At 53.1% G+C, this 19965-nt stretch overlaps 2 protein-coding genes across 2 annotated transcripts in view; both read right to left on the reverse strand.

Annotated features, from left to right (window-relative positions):
* The window catches only part of LOC104483350 (protocadherin alpha-2), a 146282-nt gene that overhangs the window by 108391 nt on the left and 17926 nt on the right, over window positions 1-19965 (reverse strand). The gene's annotated exons all lie outside the window — the stretch shown is intronic.
* On the reverse strand, window positions 431-2965 carry LOC147598954 (protocadherin alpha-2-like). The gene has a single exon (XM_086759218.1). The coding sequence runs from the start codon at window positions 2963-2965 to the stop codon at window positions 431-433; it is 2535 nt and encodes an 844-aa protein (XP_086615344.1).

A 19965-nucleotide genomic window follows, 5' to 3' on the forward strand; every position in this document is an offset into this window, starting at 1 on the left:
CAAAACAAAATGGTGAAATTACAGCATGGGAGAGAAAATCTGTGAGAAGTTGCACTGGTCCCAAGGGTCTCTTGCAGAGAAGAATGAAAGAAGAGCATAGGGAAGAAAGTACACGTGACAACAACATGGTCAGCAGTCAGCACAGGTAATAAGGCAGCAAAAAGGGCCTGGGGGACCATCACCAAACACAGCCTGTGTGTCTCGCACTTCATCACCAAGCTTGGGTGGAAATGCCACACACGAGCAAGCATGAGCCTCTCAAAATCTGATGTCACAGCACATCTCACACCAATCCATACTGACTTAATTCCAGGGGACAAGACAAAGCTAGGGGCTCCAGCAAGGACGTGAGGGTAGACACAAAGGTCCACCTGACATCCTCAGGAACATGCCAAGCCCCACCACCCACAGGCCGTGCAGACTGAGACCCTCACCCAGCCCCTGGATAAGAATGGAAACGTTGGAGGAAGCAGAGAGTGGTTAGCAGGAGAAGTCCACTGACCGTGTCCAGCAGAGCGGGATGCTCTGGCTGAGGCTCCTTCAGCGTGGGACCGGGCGGTGGCGGGAAGTTGGGGCTGAAAACCATCAGGTCGCTCTTGCCCGCACCCTCCGCCACGCACAGGCTCCGGCTCTGCCGCTGCGAGTACGACCAGCTGCCCACTTCGCTGGCGCACACCAGCGTCGCCGGCCCAGGACCCGACAGCACGGCCGCACGCGGCGCCCACCGCGCTGCCCCGTACAGCACCACCGACAGCAGGAACAGGCTCGACACCGCGCAGATGGCCACCACCAGCCACACGTTCGTCGACGACGCCGACGCCGATGCCGAGCCGCCCTCCGCGCCCGCCGACGGACGCAGCCCCGCCCCTAACGACGACGACGACGAGCCCGAGGCCGCCAGCGCCGCCTCGCCGCCCTCCACCAGCGACACGCTCAGCGTGGCCGTGGCCGAGCGCGCCGGCTCCCCGTGGTCCCGCACCACGATCACCAGCCGCTGCCGCGGGCCGTCCGCCTCCTCCAGCGCCCGCGCCGTGCTCACCTCGCCGCTGTACAGCCCCACGCGGAACGCGCCCTTCCCCCGCGGCTCCCACAGCTCGTAGCGCAGCCACGCGTTGTAGCCCGAGTCCGCGTCCACCGCGCGGATCTTCGCCACCACCTGCCCCGCCGGCGCCCCCCACGCCGCCCACGCCCACAACGCCCCCGAGCCCGGCTCCGGCGCCGACGACCCCGCCGCCCCGGGACCCGGCCCGCCCCCGCCAGCCGGCAGCAGCGACGGCGCGTTGTCGTTCTCGTCCACCACGAACACCTGCACCGTCGCGTTGCCGCACAGCGGCGGAGACCCCGCGTCCACCGCCCGCACCTCGAACTGCAGCACCTGCACCTCCTCGTAGTCCAACGGCTGCAGCGCCCACAGACGCCCGCTCTCCGCGTCCACCGACACGTAGCTCGACGCCGCCCGCCAGCCCCCGCCCGCCCACGCCGCCCCGACGACGCCCTCCGCCACCGAGTAGCTCACGCGCCCGTTGCCCGCCTCGTCCGGGTCCCGCGCCCACAGCCGCGCCAGCTCCGCGCCCGCCGCGTTGTTCTCCCGCGCCAGCACCGTGTACACGGCCTGCGCGAACGCCGGCGCGTTGTCGTTCACGTCCGACACCGGCACCCGCAGCCCGCGCCTGGCGCCCAGCGACGGCGACCCGCCGTCCTCCGCCCGCACCTCCACCTCGTACTCCGACACCCGCTCCCGGTCCAGCGCCTCCCGCAGCACCAGCGAGTACGACCCCGGCAACGTCGACACCAGACCGAACGGCGCCGCCGGCCACACCGCGCACCGCACACGCCCGTTCGCCCCCGAGTCCCGGTCCGACACGCTCAGCAGCGCCACCACCGTCCCCACCGCCGCGTCCTCCGGCACCGGCACCGACAGCGACGTCACCCACACCTCCGGCGCGTTGTCGTTCACGTCCACCACCTCCAGCACCACCCTGCAGTGACCCGACAGCGGCGGGGACCCTTTGTCTCTCGCTTCGATTTCTATCTCGTAGGAATGGACGTCTTCAAAGTCCAGAGCGCCTGTCAGATGGATCTCCCCTGTCTTCGGATTTAGAATGAAAAGCTTTAATCCCTCTTGTGGAAAAGTAGTACTCGCAGCAAACGTCATTTCGCTATTGCTTCCCAAGTCCGCATCTGTGGCGTTCACCCGTGTCACCAGCGTCCCCTCTGCAGCACTCTCTGGCAGCTGCACTTTATACACCGACTGGTTGAACTGGGGTGCGTTGTCGTTGGCGTCCAGCACCGAGATCACCAGCTCCATCGTGCCCGACAGAGACGGACGGCCCCCGTCACTCGCCGTCAACACCAAACGGTGCACAGGCTCCGTCTCACGGTCCAGCGGTTTCCTGAGCACCAGGAAAAGGGATTCGCGGAATTCTTCACTGCGCTGTAAATCCAAAGCGAAATGCTCGCTGGGGCTGAGGGTGTAGGAGAGCTGCGCGTTGGCTCCGATGTCTGCATCCGACGCGCCCTCCAGCGGGAACCGAGACCCCGGCAGCGACAGTTCCGCGATGCTGAGGTTTTTCCGGGCGGCGGGGAAGAGCGGGGCGTTGTCGTTGATGTCGGTCACCTCCAGCTCCACGTGGAAGACGCGCAGCGGCCGCTCCACCAGCACCTCCAGCCGCAGGGCGCACGGCGCGCTCTTCCCGCACAGCTCCTCCCGGTCCAGCCGCGAGCTCACCACCAGCGCCCCGCTCGCCCCGCTCACCTCCACGCTCGCCCGCCGCCCCTGCGCCACCAGCCGCAGCCGCCGCGCCTCCGCCTCGCCCGCCTCCAGGCCCAGGTCCTGCGCCAGGCGCCCCACCACCGTCCCGCCCTTGGCTTCCTCCGGCACCGAGTACCGCACCTGCCCGCCGCTCAGCGCCCAGGCCGCCTGCAGCACCAGCACCCGCACCGCGGGACCCCAACACACCCCCATACCCGCTGCCGACGCCGACTCCCGCCCGGGCCCCGCACGGCTCCCCGCCGCCGCCCGGACGCACCGCCTCTCCTCACCGCCCCGCGCCGCCCCCCCGCGCTCACAGGCGGCCTCTCCGCCGCACCGGGGCGGAGCCGCCTCGCCGCTCCGCCGCCCTTTCTCAGCCTGCAGCGACACCGTGCGCTGCTCCGCCGCCTCACACGCTCCCCGACATCGCCCGCGCCCCGGACCCGCGCTGCTCAGCTCCGCTCACGCCGCCTCCTCCCGCTCGCCCCTTTCGATCGCTTCTTCTTTTCCTCTTTCTTTTTTTTTTTTTGTTTTCTTTTCCTTTCTTGCTTGCTCTCTGCTTGCATACGTTCCTTTCTCTCCTTCTCCCTTTCCTCCTTCCTTATTCTGTCTTCCCGTCACTTTTCTCCTGTTTTGCTTCTTTTTCTTCATTCTCTGCACAAACCTATTCTTTACTCCACTTGCTCTTCTCTTCCCATCCTTCTCTTTTCTTTTCCCCCTCTGGCAGCTCCAAAGTCCCCTCCGCCCCCGCGGCGGAGACCTTCAAAGCGGAGCCATCAGCGCTAATGACGGGCCATCACCGGTAATTACCGAGGCATTAGCGTCATAGCGCCGGTACCGTAAGTGAGAAGGGGGCTGGAAAGTGATCAACTCCATTCAAGGTGTCTATTGAATAACAGTCAATAAGAGACAGGGCAGCCTGCTAATCTCCTTTATGGCTTCTTCCTTTCTTTCTTTTCTTTGTCATCTTCCTTCCTCAATTACATTCTTGACCATTCCTTCCTAGCTTGCTTCTTCCCTTCTTCCTTCCTTCCTTTCTTCCTTCCTCTCCCTCACCACCTTTCTGTTTCAGGCACATTATATTAAACCACTTTATAATTTCCTAATTTCTCTCTTCTTTCTCTCTATTGCTCTATTACTTGCTTCGTTCTTCCTTGCTTTTCTTTCTCTCTGTTCTGTTCTCTCTCCCTCTCCTGACCTCCTCTTCTCTTCTTCTGCCCTTTACCACTATGTTTTCTAGATCACCACATCACACCAGCCACGGAGGACGAACATGCACGAGGGAAACAGCTATTTCATCTTCCTCTTCCTCACCACTTTTCAGCAAGCCTTGCACAGGGTCCCGAAGTATCAAGGATGCCGACGTCCTCAGCTCAAATCATGCCTGCACAGACAACGTCACTGCATGCTGGTAATCTCCTCTACCATTCCTTCATTTGTTCATTTCTTTCTTACTCTTCCTCCTTCCCTTTCATCCTTGCTTTCTTTTTCCTTACATAGATTACCTCCTTTCCTGCTTCCTTTCTCTTTCCTTCTTTATTTCTCTTTGGTCCTCTCTTCCTCTTTTTTTTTTTCCGGTCTCTCTTCCTCTCTCTTCTCTCTTCACTTCCTCTCTTCTGTCCTTTCTTCCATTCCTCTTTACTCTTTCATTCTTCTTTTCTTTCTTTTCCTTTTTCATTACTTGTCTATCCTTCCCTGTCCTTGACTCCTGTTTTCCTTTATTTCCATCCACGTCTCTTCTTTTCAGGAAAAGAGTGTTGGTTTTAAGGAACGTTTTCACTTCTGGGGAACATGAATAGCAAAAAAAAAAAAGTACTCATGTTCTGCAAAACCTTGAAATCACTGGACAGCGTGCAGGGCTCCCTTAGGCACTTCTGTCACAGGGGAAGCAGAAGGGAGACCTGAAAGCTAAGGACATTCTCTCAATGTAAACCTCAGCTCCGGAGAGTGGAAAAGAATTCCCACACACTGATGGCACCAGCTCAAAGCTCTGCAACCAGACACCTGACAAAATCCTGCCGTCTGCATCTCAGCCACTGTTAAGAACACATTGTGAAAGCCAATGAAGAAAAAAAAACAAAAACAAAAGGGTGGGAGGTTTCGCTAAGACAAATAGGAAAACCAATCGAAGCCATTCCACTGTATTGAAACTTCAGGCTTGCCAACATCTTGAAAAAGCCACTCTGTTGCAAGACTAACACCAGACAGGTGACTGAGGAGATATTCAGAGAAGGATAACAGCATGATCTAAATATGGAAAACCTTCTCTTGGACCTACTACATTGCACATGAAAAGCAAATGAATAAAGGCGTCTACAGCAATTAACTTCCCAAGCAGTACTGCCACAGACAACAACAGTGCACGAGGCTCTGCAGAACTTCTAGAGGTCCTGAGAGGAACCCGGGCAAGCAGCCCTGAGTGCCAAGCCTCTTCTCCATGTTTTCTACTGGCATCTTCTTTTCCATGCCATGAGAAATGACATCTCCACAGCTAAGCAGACATTCTCCAGTTCTTCCCCAGTGACACAGACTGTGTTCTACCCATCATCTCCATTTCCATCACACACAATTCTTCCCCACTCAAAGTCTCTGTCTCCATGACAATACCCAAGCCCTACTCGGTGACACTAGGAGAATCACTGCCAAAATACACAGACATTGCTCTGTCACAAGAACATGCCGCAGCTCTAAACCCGACTCTGACCATGACACAGGCCTTCGCAAATCCTCACTTTCCCTCATCATCAGCACAAGCAACATATGGATGCATCAAATACACTCACTGCCTGGCAGACCCTTCCCAGACACCTGAAATACACCCTAAATACTTGTGTAAATTGCTAAATTTACTAAATTGCTAAATTCCTGTGCTTTTCAGCAATCACAGATGGAAACACCACAAGAGCTGTACCTCAGAGTTCTTAAAGATTCTATGATTAGAGCTGTGACAGCTCTGATCCCACTCTGCACAGATTTCATTCTTCAAGAGAACCACATGAAATGTTGAAGCAGAAGCATACATACAACGTCAATTGGGTGGGGAAAATGCACACCATAGAAAACCAGACCTGAATGGCTGCGTAAGGTTTGGTGTGTATGGGCACATATCAGAATGAGCCATGTGTAAGAAGACACACCAACTCTACCCACTCTACTCTACTCTACTCTGCACCAACTGTGCAAGTCCACAAGCAGGGGGAATCAAAACCACAAAGATTACACCCACCTCCACATGCGCCCTTACAAATCCTGACTGAGGAGGAGCAAGAAACCATCATGGCAACATCAACAGCTGTGGAAGCTACCGCAGATGCCCATCACTACACAAGGAGAACAGAGAGAAGAACTATCCTCCCACAATACCTTTCCCAAAACAAGAGGGAAAAGGTCCATCAGACAGTATTCAGCAGTCAGCATGTCAACCCCTGCTACCAACACATTGCCTACATCAGGCAGACAGCAGCACAAGGGACTCCGTCTCCTGGGAGGTATTTATAGTTGTTGTGGGAATTTCAATACCACACTCTGTCAGAACATTGGGAAGGCTTCCAACTCCAGGCCCTTGCAGCCTGGGAAAGGATCCTGTAAAAGAAACTCCATGTTCTGTGAGGGATTTCAGTTATGGTCCGTGTAGGGCCACTGTGGGAAATTACAAGCTGTGCACAGCTGTGAGAATGCAACCTTGGAGAGGTGAGCTAGGAGAGTTGTTATCTCAGAGAAGGGAACTAGGAGGGCTGTTATTGAGCAGTATGTTGTTGCAATCTGGGAATCGCTGTTAGCCAGCAGACCACATACGTGGCAGGCCTTGTTGCATGCGCTGGCTATGCATGCATCAACACCTGGCCAGTACTCTTCCACTGAATCTGCTGAGGGTATAAACAGAGGTGGCTCAGAGCAGAGAGAAAGGACACAGAGCACACTCTACAAACAACAGGGAACACCCTGAAGGTGCTGCGCCTCCCTCCCTTCTCTCCTCTGACCCGCTGATCATCATCCTCCTGCTCAGCGGTGTCTCCAGCTTAGTCAGGTTGATAAGATTCTCATAAAGGGAAAACAATATGCTGCTAACTGCTTATGCTAGGAACTGTAACTGCTTATGTTGGTAACTGCTTCTGCAAGGCTATAATAGAGCAATAAATACTGTTGTGCTTTTAAATATCATATGTTGGGTGAACTTTGTGCATAGAAATCCCATGAACCAGTTACACATGTCCATCCTGCCTCATGTCTCCCTCTAGGCATTCTCCATTCCCCACTCTGGGACATGCATTCTCAAGACAGGCACATCATCTCCCAGTCCTATCGTGCCAGGCTCTTTTCCAAGGATTTCCATAGCATTTCTACATAGAACAACAGCTGCACTCCTGTGCAAATTTTGACACAAATGCACACATGTCAGAATGAGATACTATTGACAAGGGGACACATCATTCCTACCACTGCCACCTGTGCAAGCACATAAGTAGGGAAAGCGCTCAAAGCTCACACCTTCCTCCTTACCTCCCCTTACAAATCCTGCCCAAGGAGGATCAAGTAACATTCAAGGCAACATCTCCCTTGACATGCCTGAGGGATGAGATGCCATCCAGCGGGACCTGGACAAGCCTGAGAAGTGGGTTAACATTAAATGAATAAAGTTCAACAAGGCCAAGTGCAAGGTCCCGCACTTGAGTCAGGACCTAGGTATCAATACAGGCTAGGGGATGAAGGGATTGAGAGCAGCCCTCAGGAGAAAGACTTCAGGGTGCTGGTTGATGAGAAGCTCAACATGAGCCGACAATGTCCGTTTGCAGCCTAGAAAACCAACCACATCCCGGGCTACATCAGAAGCAGCATGGCCAGCCGGTCAAGGGAGGTGATTCTGCCTCTCTGCTCTGCTTGCATGAGACCCCTCTTGGAGCACCGCATCCAGCTCTGGTGTCCTGAGCACAGGAAAGACACAGACCTGGAAAGGAACAAGAGCAGGCAGTGGGGCTTTGCTGGTCCAGTACAGCTGACATTCGGTCCATCCAACGTAAAGATAGCTCAACTAAACAGGAACTAAAGTACATCTGTCTCTCAAACACAGCCTCTTCAGCTATAATCAACCCATCTGTGGCATTATTGTCTGTTTCTTGAGGAAAGAAACATTTTGAGGACAGGAGAGTTGCTTCTAAGGGACATTTTCCCTTAATGTTATCAGTGCTTTCTGGGGAAGATGGACAGAAAAAAAAATTTACTCACCTTCTCCAAAAACATTGCAACTACTCTTCAGTGCACCATGCTCCTTCTATCACAGGGGAAGCAGGTGCCACACCTGATAGTTAATGATATTCTTATAATGTCAATCTCAGCTTGGTACGGTGGAAAAAATCCATCTCCCACACTGATGCCCAACTACCTAATCCTCTGCAACCACAGAGCTGCCAAAATTCTGCCATCCGCATCTTACTCACTGTTACCAACACACTGTAACATTACGAGCACATTGGAACATCCACTGTTACCAACAGCAGAGTGGGAGTTTTCAGTAAGAGGAGAGAAGAAAGCCAAAGCATTCCATTCCTCTATATTGAAACCCAAGGTTTGCCAACATCTCAAATATAGAGAGCACTTTTTCCCTAGCAAGGGAAATGCGGAGGGAGATGATAGAGGAGAGCTTTAGAGAAGGCTGGCAGCATGATCCAAATTTGGACAATTGTTTGTCTGTTTGACCAATAATTACTCCAGATTTAAAAAAAAAAAAAAAAAAAAGTTATCATGGCAAATGTCACCAGATCTGCTAGGAACACCACAGAGACAAGGGTGCGAGGACATATGGAAATTCGGGAGATCCTGAGAGAATCCCAGGATTCATGTGCACAAGGACACTTCTTGAGGTTTTCTGCTGGCATCCTGTATTTTGTGCCATGGGAAATGAAATCAGCTAGGCAGATATTCTCCAGTTTTTCCCAATGACAGACACTCCATTCTACCCAGCATCTCCATTTCAATCAGGCAAGATTCTTTCCTGCTCAAGGTCATGATACAGGGAACTAACTGTCTGCTAAATATTGCTTGATTTAGGAGACTAACTGTCTGCTAGACAATGCCTAACAATCCTGTTTGCCTTGAAACTCACTTAAGCTTATCAGGGAGTGGTATTTGTCAAGAAACTGGTATTCGTCAAGGACTAATATGTCAAGCAAAGGACATGATAACAGGAGCTGCAATGTTAGTGTTCCACCACAAATCCGGTCAGAAGTCTTTAAGAAACTCCTGAAATCACCAACCGAAAGGAGAGCATGGGTGAATGACTAAAGTTCATCTAGAGGAAGGTAAGACCCCTGAAGAAGTAAACGACCATCAGGCACAGATCTGAAATGCTAACACAAGTGGTTTTTTTAATAACCCCACCTCACTTATGCATATGTATGTCTGTAAAATGTGCTGTTGGTGTGTGTGCTTTTGGAGGAGCGATCCCCCACGCACCCGGCACCGAATAAACATGCCTGCTTTATAACTCTCTCCGAATCGTAGAGTTTCATCTGCATGTCAGTCACACTCCCCAAGATGCATGCCCAGGCCAAAATCTCTGCCACTTGGAACCATCACTGGGGCAGTCAAGTGCACGAAGATTACACCCACCTCCTCAATGCGAACAAACTATCATGAGTTGGACTAGATGACCTTTAAAGGATCCTTCCAACACAAACTATTCTGTCATTCTATGACCATGGCAATATCAACGACTGTGGAAACTACTATCGATGCCCATCACTACACAAGGACAGCACGTTGAAGTGCTGCCCTCCCACAGCCCCTTTTCCAAAATGAAACTCAAAACATTCATCAGACAGTCTTCAGCACTCTGCATCTCACCCACTCTTACCCAACACATTTCCTAGGTCAGGCACGCAGCAGCAGCACAAGGGACTCTCTCTGGTGGGAGACAGTCATAACCTCAAAAGACATTGTGGGCATTTCAATGCCACACATCATCTCAACATCCAGAATGCTTCCAACTCCAGATTCTTGGTGCCTGGTAACAATCCTGGGCAGGAACACTCTGTGCCCATCCTGCCTCTTGCTTTCCTCTAGGCATCTTCTATTCACCACTCTGGCATTCTCAAGAAAAACACGTCATCTCTCATTCTTGTCTTATGACATGGCCCATGATCTTCCCATTAATTTCCAGTTCCCTGAGACAAGTCTTCCCACTCCTCCATGTCACCTTGCACATCAGGTAATGGCCAGGCGCTATCCAGTGACACACTCACCTCTCGAACTGGACAGTTTCCTTTCCCACATCAAGGCTTAATCCAACTTCTGCTTACCCTTCCCATCAATGAGAGCACCACAAAAAACCACACAGATGATATCACAGACACTGTGTGCAGCAGACTCTGTCGTTGACACTTCATGTTTTGCAATGCTTCAGCTATCTCGGATGGAAATGTTACACACCTGGGAGCTCTGTTACACATCTGAAATGTTACACATCTATTTGCAGAGATGGTGTCGGGACAGCTCTAATGGCAATGAGCATTGATTTCCCTCTGTCAGAGGACAACCCTAATGCTGACAAGCAGAGAACTGTCATGAATGATATCTAAAGCAGATGACAGCTTTGGGGATATTTGGAGAAGGCTTCCAAGTTTTCTGCAAGGCAGTCGCAGTTCTATGCAAATATAGAAATACCATCAAACCGGGACGGCGTCCATCACACTATGTTATTTTTCCAGCCAGCAATGTAGGTCTAAAGCATGACTTGAGAGGTTTGGTAACAAGGAAAAAACCTCCCATTTCTGATGCCTACCTTGGGTCACACTCCTCTCCCTGAACACGTTCTACTACTTTGTCGAGTAACAACATACATGGAAAAATAATATAGTCTGTATGATCTTCTCTACTTTCTTAATCACTCTGGTGGGACAACAAAAAAAAAGGAAGAAATTGCACTACGGAGAGAGAAAAACCTGAACTCCAACGGTCACAGTGAATCACAGTCTCTCCAAAGAAAGGAAGACAGAGTTTTCCAGCAAAAACCACAAGATACCAGCATGGTCAAAAAAAAACCAACACTAATAAAGCAGCGAGGAGTGAGTCAGGGTCTGTCACCAGCCAGAGCCGGCGTGTCTTGCACTCTGTCAGCAAGCTCGACTCAAAATGCCACACATAAGGAAGCAAGAGCCCCTCAAAAATCAATGTCATGGAACCTCTCGTTGCAATGGGCAGTGATTTCATTCCAGGAGACAAAACCTCACGGGCACATTTATTACATACACACACAGAGTCAGATTTCTTTCCACCCAAAAGCCAGAGCTGGGGGTCTCAGGAAAGGACCCGAGGACAGATGTAAAGGTCCCAATGATATCCTCGGGCACCTGACAAGCACCCACCGCCAGCAGGCAACACGGGCTGAGCCCGGCTCCAAGCAGCGCCTGCTCGGGGGTGGGGCAAGGAGAAGGGAGAGCAGAAGGGCCATGGGGCGTCGGGGAAAGGGGCGAAAGGCCAACAAGGGGGGCACACTGACCGTGTCCAGCAGAGCGGGAGGCTCCGGCTGCTGCTCCTTCGGGGCGGGGCCGGGCGGCGGCGGAGGGAAGTTGGGGCTGAAAACCATCAGGTCGCTCTTGCCCGCACCCTCCGCCACGCACAGGCTCCGGCTCTGCCGCTGCGAGTACGACCAGCTGCCCACTTCGCTGGCGCACACCAGCGTCGCCGGCCCGGGACCCGACAGCACGGCCGCACGCGGCGCCCACCGCGCCGCCCCGTACAGCACCACCGACAGCAGGAACAGGCTCGACACCGCGCAGATGGCCACCACCAGCCACACGTTCGTCGACGACGACGACGCCGATGCCGAGCCGCCCTCCGCGCCCGCCGACGGACGCAGCCCCGCCCCTAACGACGACGAGCCCGCGGCCGCCAGCGCCGCCTCGCCGCCCTCCACCAGCGACACGCTCAGCGTGGCCGTGGCTGAGCGCGCCGGCTCCCCGTGGTCCCGCACCACGATCACCAGCCGCTGCCGCGGGCCGTCCGCCTCCTCCAGCGCCCGCGCCGTGCTCACCTCGCCGCTGTACAGCCCCACGCGGAACGGGCCCTTCCCCCGCGGCTCCCACAGCTCGTAGCGCAGCCACGCGTTGTAGCCCGAGTCCGCGTCCACCGCGCGGACCTTCGCCACCACCTGCCCCGCCGGCGCCCCCCACGCCGCCCACGCCCACAACGCCCCCGAGCCCGGCTCCGGCGCCGACGACCCCGCCGCCCCGGGACCCGGCCCGCCCCCGCCAGCCGGCAGCAGCGCCGGCGCGTTGTCGTTCTCGTCCACCACGAACACCTGCACCGTCGCGTTGCCGCACAGCGGCGGAGACCCCGCGTCCACCGCCCGCACCTCGAACTGCAGCACCTGCACCTCCTCGTAGTCCAACGGCTGCAGCGCCCACAGACGCCCGCTCTCCGCGTCCACCGACACGTAGCTCGACGCCGCCCGCCAGCCCCCGCCCGCCCACGCCGCCCCGACGACGCCCTCCGCCACCGAGTAGCTCACGCGCCCGTTGCCCGCCTCGTCCGGGTCCCGCGCCCACAGCCGCGCCAGCTCCGCGCCCGCCGCGTTGTTCTCCCGCGCCAGCACCGTGTACACGGCCTGCGCGAACGCCGGCGCGTTGTCGTTCACGTCCGACACCGGCACCCGCAGCCCGCGCCTGGCGCCCAGCGACGGCGACCCGCCGTCCTCCGCCCGCACCTCCACCTCGTACTCCGACACCCGCTCCCGGTCCAGCGCCTCCCGCAGCACCAGCGAGTACGACCCCGGCAACGTCGACACCAGACCGAACGGCGCCGCCGGCCACACCGCGCACCGCACACGCCCGTTCGCCCCCGAGTCCCGGTCCGACACGCTCAGCAGCGCCACCACCGTCCCCACCGCCGCGTCCTCCGGCACCGGCACCGACAGCGACGTCACCCACACCTCCGGCGCGTTGTCGTTCACGTCCACCACCTCCACCACCACCTTGCAGTGGCCCGACAGCGGGGGGTTTCCCTGATCTGCCGCATCCACTTGCAGCCGATACAGACCAACATCCTCAAAGTCTAAGTCACCCCTAAGACGAATCTCTCCGCTGTTCCTGTCGATCCCGAAAACGTCTCTTCCATCCGCAGGGAACAGTTTCTGGAGAGAATACAATACATTCCTGTTCGTCCCCTCATCCAAATCCGTGGCGTTCACTCTGATCAGTAAAGTGCCATGATCCGTATTTTCTGGCAGCTGCACTTTGTACACCGACTGGTTGAACTGGGGCGCGTTGTCGTTGGCGTCCAGCACCGAGATCACCAGCTCCATCGTGCCCGACAGAGACGGACGGCCCCCGTCACTCGCCGTCAACACCAAACGGTGCACAGACTCCGTCTCGCGGTCCAGCTGTTTCCTGAGCACCAGGAATAAGAACTCGCCGTCTTCCTCGTTTTTTTGTAAATCCAAAGCGAAATGCTCGCTGTGGCTGAGGGTGTAGGAGAGCTGCGCGTTGGCTCCAATGTCTGCATCCGACGCGCCCTCCAGCGGGAACCGAGACCCCGGCAGCGACAGTTCCGCGATGCTGAGGTTTTTCCGGGCGGCGGGGAAGAGCGGGGCGTTGTCGTTGATGTCGGTCACCTCCAGCTCCACGTGGAAGACGCGCAGCGGCCGCTCCACCAGCACCTCCAGCCGCAGGGCGCACGGCGCGCTCTTCCCGCACAGCTCCTCCCGGTCCAGCCGCGAGCTCACCACCAGCGCCCCGCTCGCCCCGCTCACCTCCACGCTCGCCCGCCGCCCCTGCGCCACCAGCCGCAGCCGCCGCGCCTCCGCCTCGCCCGCCTCCAGGCCCAGGTCCTGCGCCAGGCGCCCCACCACCGTCCCGCCCTTGGCTTCCTCCGGCACCGAGTACCGCACCTGCCCGCCGCTCAGCGCCCAGGCCGCCTGCAGCACCAGCACCCGCACCGCGGGACCCCAACACACCCCCATACCCGCTGCCGACGCCGACTCCCGCCCGGGCCCCGCACGGCTCCCCGCCGCCGCCCGGACGCACCGCCTCTCCTCACCGCCCCGCGCCGCCCCCCCGCGCTCACAGGCGGCCTCTCCGCCGCACCGGGGCGGAGCCGCCTCGCCGCTCCGCCGCCCTTTCTCAGCCTGCAGCGACACCGTGCGCTGCTCCGCCGCCTCACACGCTCCCCGACATCGCCCGCGCCCCGGACCCCCGCTGCTCAGCTCCGCTCACGCCGCCTCCTCCCGCTCGCCCCTTTCGATCGCTTCTTCTTTTCCTCTTTTTTTTTTTTAATTTCTTTTTCCTTTCTTGCTTGCTCTCTGCTTGTATACGTTCCTTTCTCTCCTTCTCCCTTTCCTCCTTCCTTATTCTGTCTTCCCGTCACTTTTCTCCTGTTTAGCTTCTTTTTCTTCATTCTCTGCACAAACCTATTCTTTACTCCACTTGCTCTTCTCTTCCCATCCTTCTCTTTTCTTTTCCCCCTCTGGCAGCTCCAAAGTCCCCTCCGCCCCCGCGGCGGAGACCTTCAAAGCGGAGCCATCAGCGCTAATGACGGGCCATCACCGGTAATTACCGAGGCATTAGCGTCATAGCGCCGGTACCGTAAGTGAGAAGGGGGCTGGAAAGTGATCAACTCCATTCAAGGTGTCTATTGAATAACAGTCAATAAGAGACAGGGCAGCCTGCTAATCTCCTTTATGGCTTCTTCCTTTCTTTCTTTTCTTTGTCATCTTCCTTCCTCAATTACATTCTTGACCATTCCTTCCTAGCTTGCTTCTTCCTTTCTTCCTTCCTTCCTTTCTTCCTTCCTTCCTTCCTTTCTTCCTTCCTCTCCCTCACCACCTTTCTGTTTCAGGCACATGATATTAAACCACTTTATAATTTCCTAATTTCTCTCTTCTTTCTCTCTATTGCTCTATTACTTGCTTCGTTCTTCCTTGCTTTTCTTTCTCTCTATTCTATTCTCTCCCCCTCTCCTGACCTCCTCTTCTATTCTTCTGCCCTTTTTTTTTCACTATGTTTTCTAGATGACCACATCACACCAGCCACGGAGGACGAACATGCACGAGGGAAACAGCTATTTCATCTTCCTCTTCCTCACCACTTTTCAGCAAGCCTTGCACAGGGTCCCGAAGTATCAAGGATGCCGACGTCCTCAGCTCAAATCATGCCTGCACAGACAACGTCACTGCATGCTGGTAATCTCCTCTACCATTTCTTCATTTGTTCATTTCTTTCTTACTCTTCCTCCTTCCCTTTCATCCTTGCTTTCTTTTTCCTTACATAGATTACCTCCTTTCCTGCTTCCTTTCTCTTTCCTTCTTTATTTCTCTTTGGTCCTCTCTTCCTCTTTTTTTTTTTCCGGTCTCTCTTCCTCTCTCTTCTCTCTTCACTTACTCTTTTCTGTCCTTTCTTCCATTCCTCTTTACTCTTTCATTCTTCTTTTCTTTCTTTTCCTTTTTCATTACTTGTCTATCCTTCCCTGTCCTTGACTCCTGTTTTCCTTTATTTCCATCCACGTCTCTTCTTTTCAGGAAAAGAGTGTTGGTTTTAAGGAACGTTTTCACTTCTGGGGAACATGAATAGCAAAAAAAAAAAAGTACTCATGTTCTGCAAAACCTTGAAATCACTGGACAGCGTGCAGGGCTCCCTTAGGCACTTCTGTCACAGGGGAAGCAGAAGGGAGACCTGAAAGCTAAGGACATTCTCTCAATGTAAACCTCAGCTCCGGAGAGTGGAAAAGAATTCCCACACACTGATGGCACCAGCTCAAAGCTCTGCAACCAGACACCTGACAAAATCCTGCCGTCTGCATCTCAGCCACTGTTAAGAACACATTGTGAAAGTCAATGAAGAAAAAAACCAAAAACAAAAGGGTGGGAGGTTTCGCTAAGACAAATAAGAAAACCAATCGAAGCCATTCCACTGTATTGAAACTTCAGGCTTGCCAACATCTTGAAAAAGCAGAGCATTTTTTTTCCACTCTGTTGCAAGACTAACACCAGACAGGTGACTGAGGAGATATTCAGAGAAGGATAACAGCATGATACAAATATGGAAAACCTTCTCTAGGACCTACTACATTGCACATCAAAAGCAAATGAATAAAGGCGTCTACGGCAATTAACTTCCCAAGCAGTACTGCCACAGACAACAACAGTGCACGAGGCTCTGCAGAACTTCTAGAGGTCCTGAGAGGAACCCAGGCAAGCAGCCCTGAGTGCCAAGCCTCTTCTCCATGTTTTCTACTGGCATCTTCTTTTCCATGCCATGAGAAATGACATCTCCACAGCTAAGCAGACATTCTCCAGTTCTTCCCCAGTGACACAGACTGTGTTCTACCCATCATCTCCATTTCCATCACACACAATTCTTCCCCACTCAAAGTCTCTGTCTCCGTGACAATACCCAAGCCCTACTCGGTGACACTAGGAGAATCACTGCCAAAATACACAGACATTGCTCTGTCACAAGAACATGCCGCAGCTCTAAACCCGACTCTGACCATGACACAGGCCTTCGCAAATCCTCACTTTCCCTCGTCATCAGCACAAACAACATATGGATGCATCAAATACACTCACTGCCTGGCAGACCCTTCCCAGACACCTGAAATACACCCTAAATACTTTGTGCTTTTCAGCAATCACAGATGGAAACACCACAAGAGCTGCACCTCAGAGTTCTTAAAGATTCTATGATTAGAGCTGTGACAGCTCTGATCCCACTCTGCACAGATTTTATTTTTCAAGAGAACCACACAAAAGGTTGAAACACAAGCATACATACAACGTCAATTGGGTGGGGAAATTCATACCATAGAAAACCAGAGCTGAATGGCTGCGTAAGGTTTGGTGTGTATGGGCACATATCAGAATGAGCCATGTGGAAGAAGACACACCAACTCTACCCACACCAACTGTGCAAGTCCACAAGCAGGGGGAATCAAAACCACAAAGATTACACCCACCTCCACATGCGCCCTTACAAATCCTGACTGAGGAGGAGCAAGGAACCATCATGGCAACATCAACAGCTGTGGAAGCTACTGTAGATGCCCATCACTACACAAGGAGAACAGAGAGAAGAACTATCCTTCCACAATACCTTTCCCAAAACAAGAGGGAAAAGGTCCATCAGACAGTATTCAGCAGTCAGCATGTCAGCCCCTGCTACCAACACATTGCCTACATCAGGCAGACAGCAGCACAAGGGACTCCATCTCCTGGGAGGTATTTATAGTTGTTGTGGGAATTTCAATACCACATTCTGTCAGAACATTGGGAAGGCTTCCAACTCCAGGCCCTTGCAGCCTGGGAAAGGATCCTGTAAAAGAAACTCCATGTTCTGTGAGGGATTTCAGTTATGGTCCGTGTAGGGCCACTGTGGGAAATTACAAGCTGCGCACAGCTGTGAGAATGCAGCCTTGGAGAGGTGAGCTAGGAGAGTTGTTATCTCAGAGAAGGGAACTAGGAGGGCTGTTATTGAGCAGTATGTTGTTGCAATCTGGGAATCGCTGTTAGCCAGCAGACCACATACGTGGCAGGCCTTGTTGCATGCGCTGGCTACGCATGCATCAACACCTGGCCAGTACTCTTCCACTGAATCTGCTGAGGGTATAAACAGAGGTGGCTCAGAGCAGAGAGAAAGGACACAGAGCACACTCTACAAACAACAGGGAACACCCTGAAGGTGCTGCGCCTCCCTCCCTTCTCTCCTCTGACCCCGCTGATCATCATCCTCCTGCTCAGCGGTGTCTCCAGCTTAGTCAGGTTGATAAGATTCTCATAAAGGGAAAACAATATGCTGCTAACTGCTTATGCCAGGAACTGTAACTGCTTATGTTGGTAACTGCTTCTGCAACCCTATAATAGAGCAATAAATACTGTTGGGCTTTTAAATATCATATGTTGGGTGAACTTTGTGCATAGAAATCCCATGAACCAGTTACACATGTCCATCCTGCCTCATGTCTCCTTCTAGGCATTCTCCATTCCCCACTCTGGGACATGCATTCTCAAGACAGGCACATCATCTCCCAGTCCTATCGTGCCAGGGTCTTTTCCAAGGATTTCCATAGCATTTCTACATAGACCAACACAGCTGCGCTGCTGTGCAAGGTTTGACACAAATGCACACATGTCAGAATGAGATACTATTGACAAGGGGACACACCATCTTTAACACTGCCGCCTGTGCAAGTGCGTAAGTAGGGAAAGCGCTCAAAGCTCACACCTTCCTCCTTACCTCCCCTTACAAATCCTGCCCAAGGAGGATCAAGTAACATTCAAGGCAACATCTCCCTTGACATGCCTGAGGGATGAGATGCCATCCAGCGGGACCTGGACAAGCCTGAGAAGTGGGTTAACATTAAATGAATAAAGTTCAACAAGGCCAAGTGCAAGGTCCCGCACTTGAGTCAGGACCTAGGTATCAATACAGGCTGGGGGATGAAGGGATTGAGAGCAGCCCTCAGGAGAAAGACTTCAGGGTGCTGGTTGATGAGAAGCTCAACATGAGCCGACAATGTCCGCTTGCAGCCTAGAAAACCAACCACATCCCGGGCTACATCAGAAGCAGCATGGCCAGCCGGTCAAGGGAGGTGATTCTGCCTCTCTGCTCTGCTTGCATGAGACCCCTCTTGGAGCACCGCATCCAGCTCTGGTGTCCTGAGCACAGGAAAGACACAGACCTGTTGGAGCAAGTCCAGAGCAGGGCCACAGAAATGATCAGACGGCTGGAGCACTTCTCCCCTAGAGGAAAGGCTGAGAGAGTTGGGGCTGTTCAGCCTGGAGAAGAGGAGGCTTTGGAGAGACATTAGAGCAGCCTTCCAGTACCTCAAGGGGGCCTACAAGAAAGATGGGGAGAGGCTGTTCAGTAGGGCTTGTTGTGATAGTACGAGGGGTTATAGTTTTAAAATAGAGTGAGGTAGATTTAGATTAGATATTAGGGAAAAAAAAAATTTACAATGAGAGTTGTAGAACACTGGAACAGGCTGCCCAGAGAGGTGGTGGAAGCCCCATCCCTGGAAATGTTCAAGGCCAGGCTGGATGAGGCTATGAGCAACCTGATCTAGTCAGGGAGGTCCCTGCTCCTTGCAGGGGGGTTGGACTAGATGACCTTTGAAGGTCCCTTCCAACCCAAAACATTCTATAATTATTATTTCTTATTTGTTATTTTTAAATAAGTAATAATCATAATTAATTGTTCATGTTAATTAATTTATTCCAGGTTAGTAAAGAGCAACTTCGAGGGAACTTTAAGCCTACCTCTAAATATTTAGGAAAAATCCACAAATCCTGCTACTAAAAGGTGTTTTCTGTTCTCTGCCCTTCATGGTCTTCAGCAGGAGCTAATCTCAGTGTACATTCTTCCACCATCTAAACACCTGTTTGCTCTAGGAAAATCCTCTCTGCAGGTGTATTCCACCTTGGCATGCTATGCCTCAGTGAAAAAGTTTTAAACCAAAAGAGGGTCGATTCAGACTAGTCATAAGGAAGAAAGGTGATCTGCTTTAAGACGTCCCTGCTCATTGTAGGTGCATTGCAGAAGATTACCTTAAAAGTTCCCTTCCAACCAAAGCTATTCTATGACTCCCTGGATGCCAAACATACCCACTCCAAGAAAACCATTAGGGTAATTTCTCCACCCATGCTTGCTGCCACCTGTCCTATTTGGCCTGGAAGCATCAGGAAAGGAACAAGAGCAGGCAGTGGGGCTTTGCTGGTCCAGTACAGTTGACATTCGGTCCATCCAACATAAAGATACCTCAACTAAATAGGAACTAAATTACAACTTTCTCTCAAACACAGCCTCTTCAGCTATAATCAACCCATCTGTGGCATTACTGTCTGTTTCTTGAGGAAAGAAACATTTTGAGGACAGGAGAGCTGCTTCTAAGGGACATTTTCCCTTAATGTTGTCAGTGCTTTCTGGGAAAGATGGACAGAAAAAAAAATTTACTCACCTCTCCAAAAACATTACAACTAGTCTTCAGTGCACCATGCTCCTTCTATCACAGGGGAAGCAAGTGCTACACCTGATAGTTAATGATATTCTTATAATGTCAATCTCAGCTTGGTACGGTGGAAAAAAACCATCTCCCACACTGATGCCCAACTACCTAATCCTCTGCAACCACAGAGCTGCCAAAATTCTGCCATCTGCATCTTACCCACTGTTACCAACACACTGTAACATTACGAGCACATTGGAACATCCACTGTTACCAACAGAAGA

This window comes from Chlamydotis macqueenii, chromosome 14 (assembly GCF_036417535.1).
Source record: "Chlamydotis macqueenii isolate bChlMac1 chromosome 14, bChlMac1.mat, whole genome shotgun sequence".
Taxonomy (NCBI): Eukaryota; Metazoa; Chordata; class Aves; order Otidiformes; family Otididae; genus Chlamydotis; species Chlamydotis macqueenii.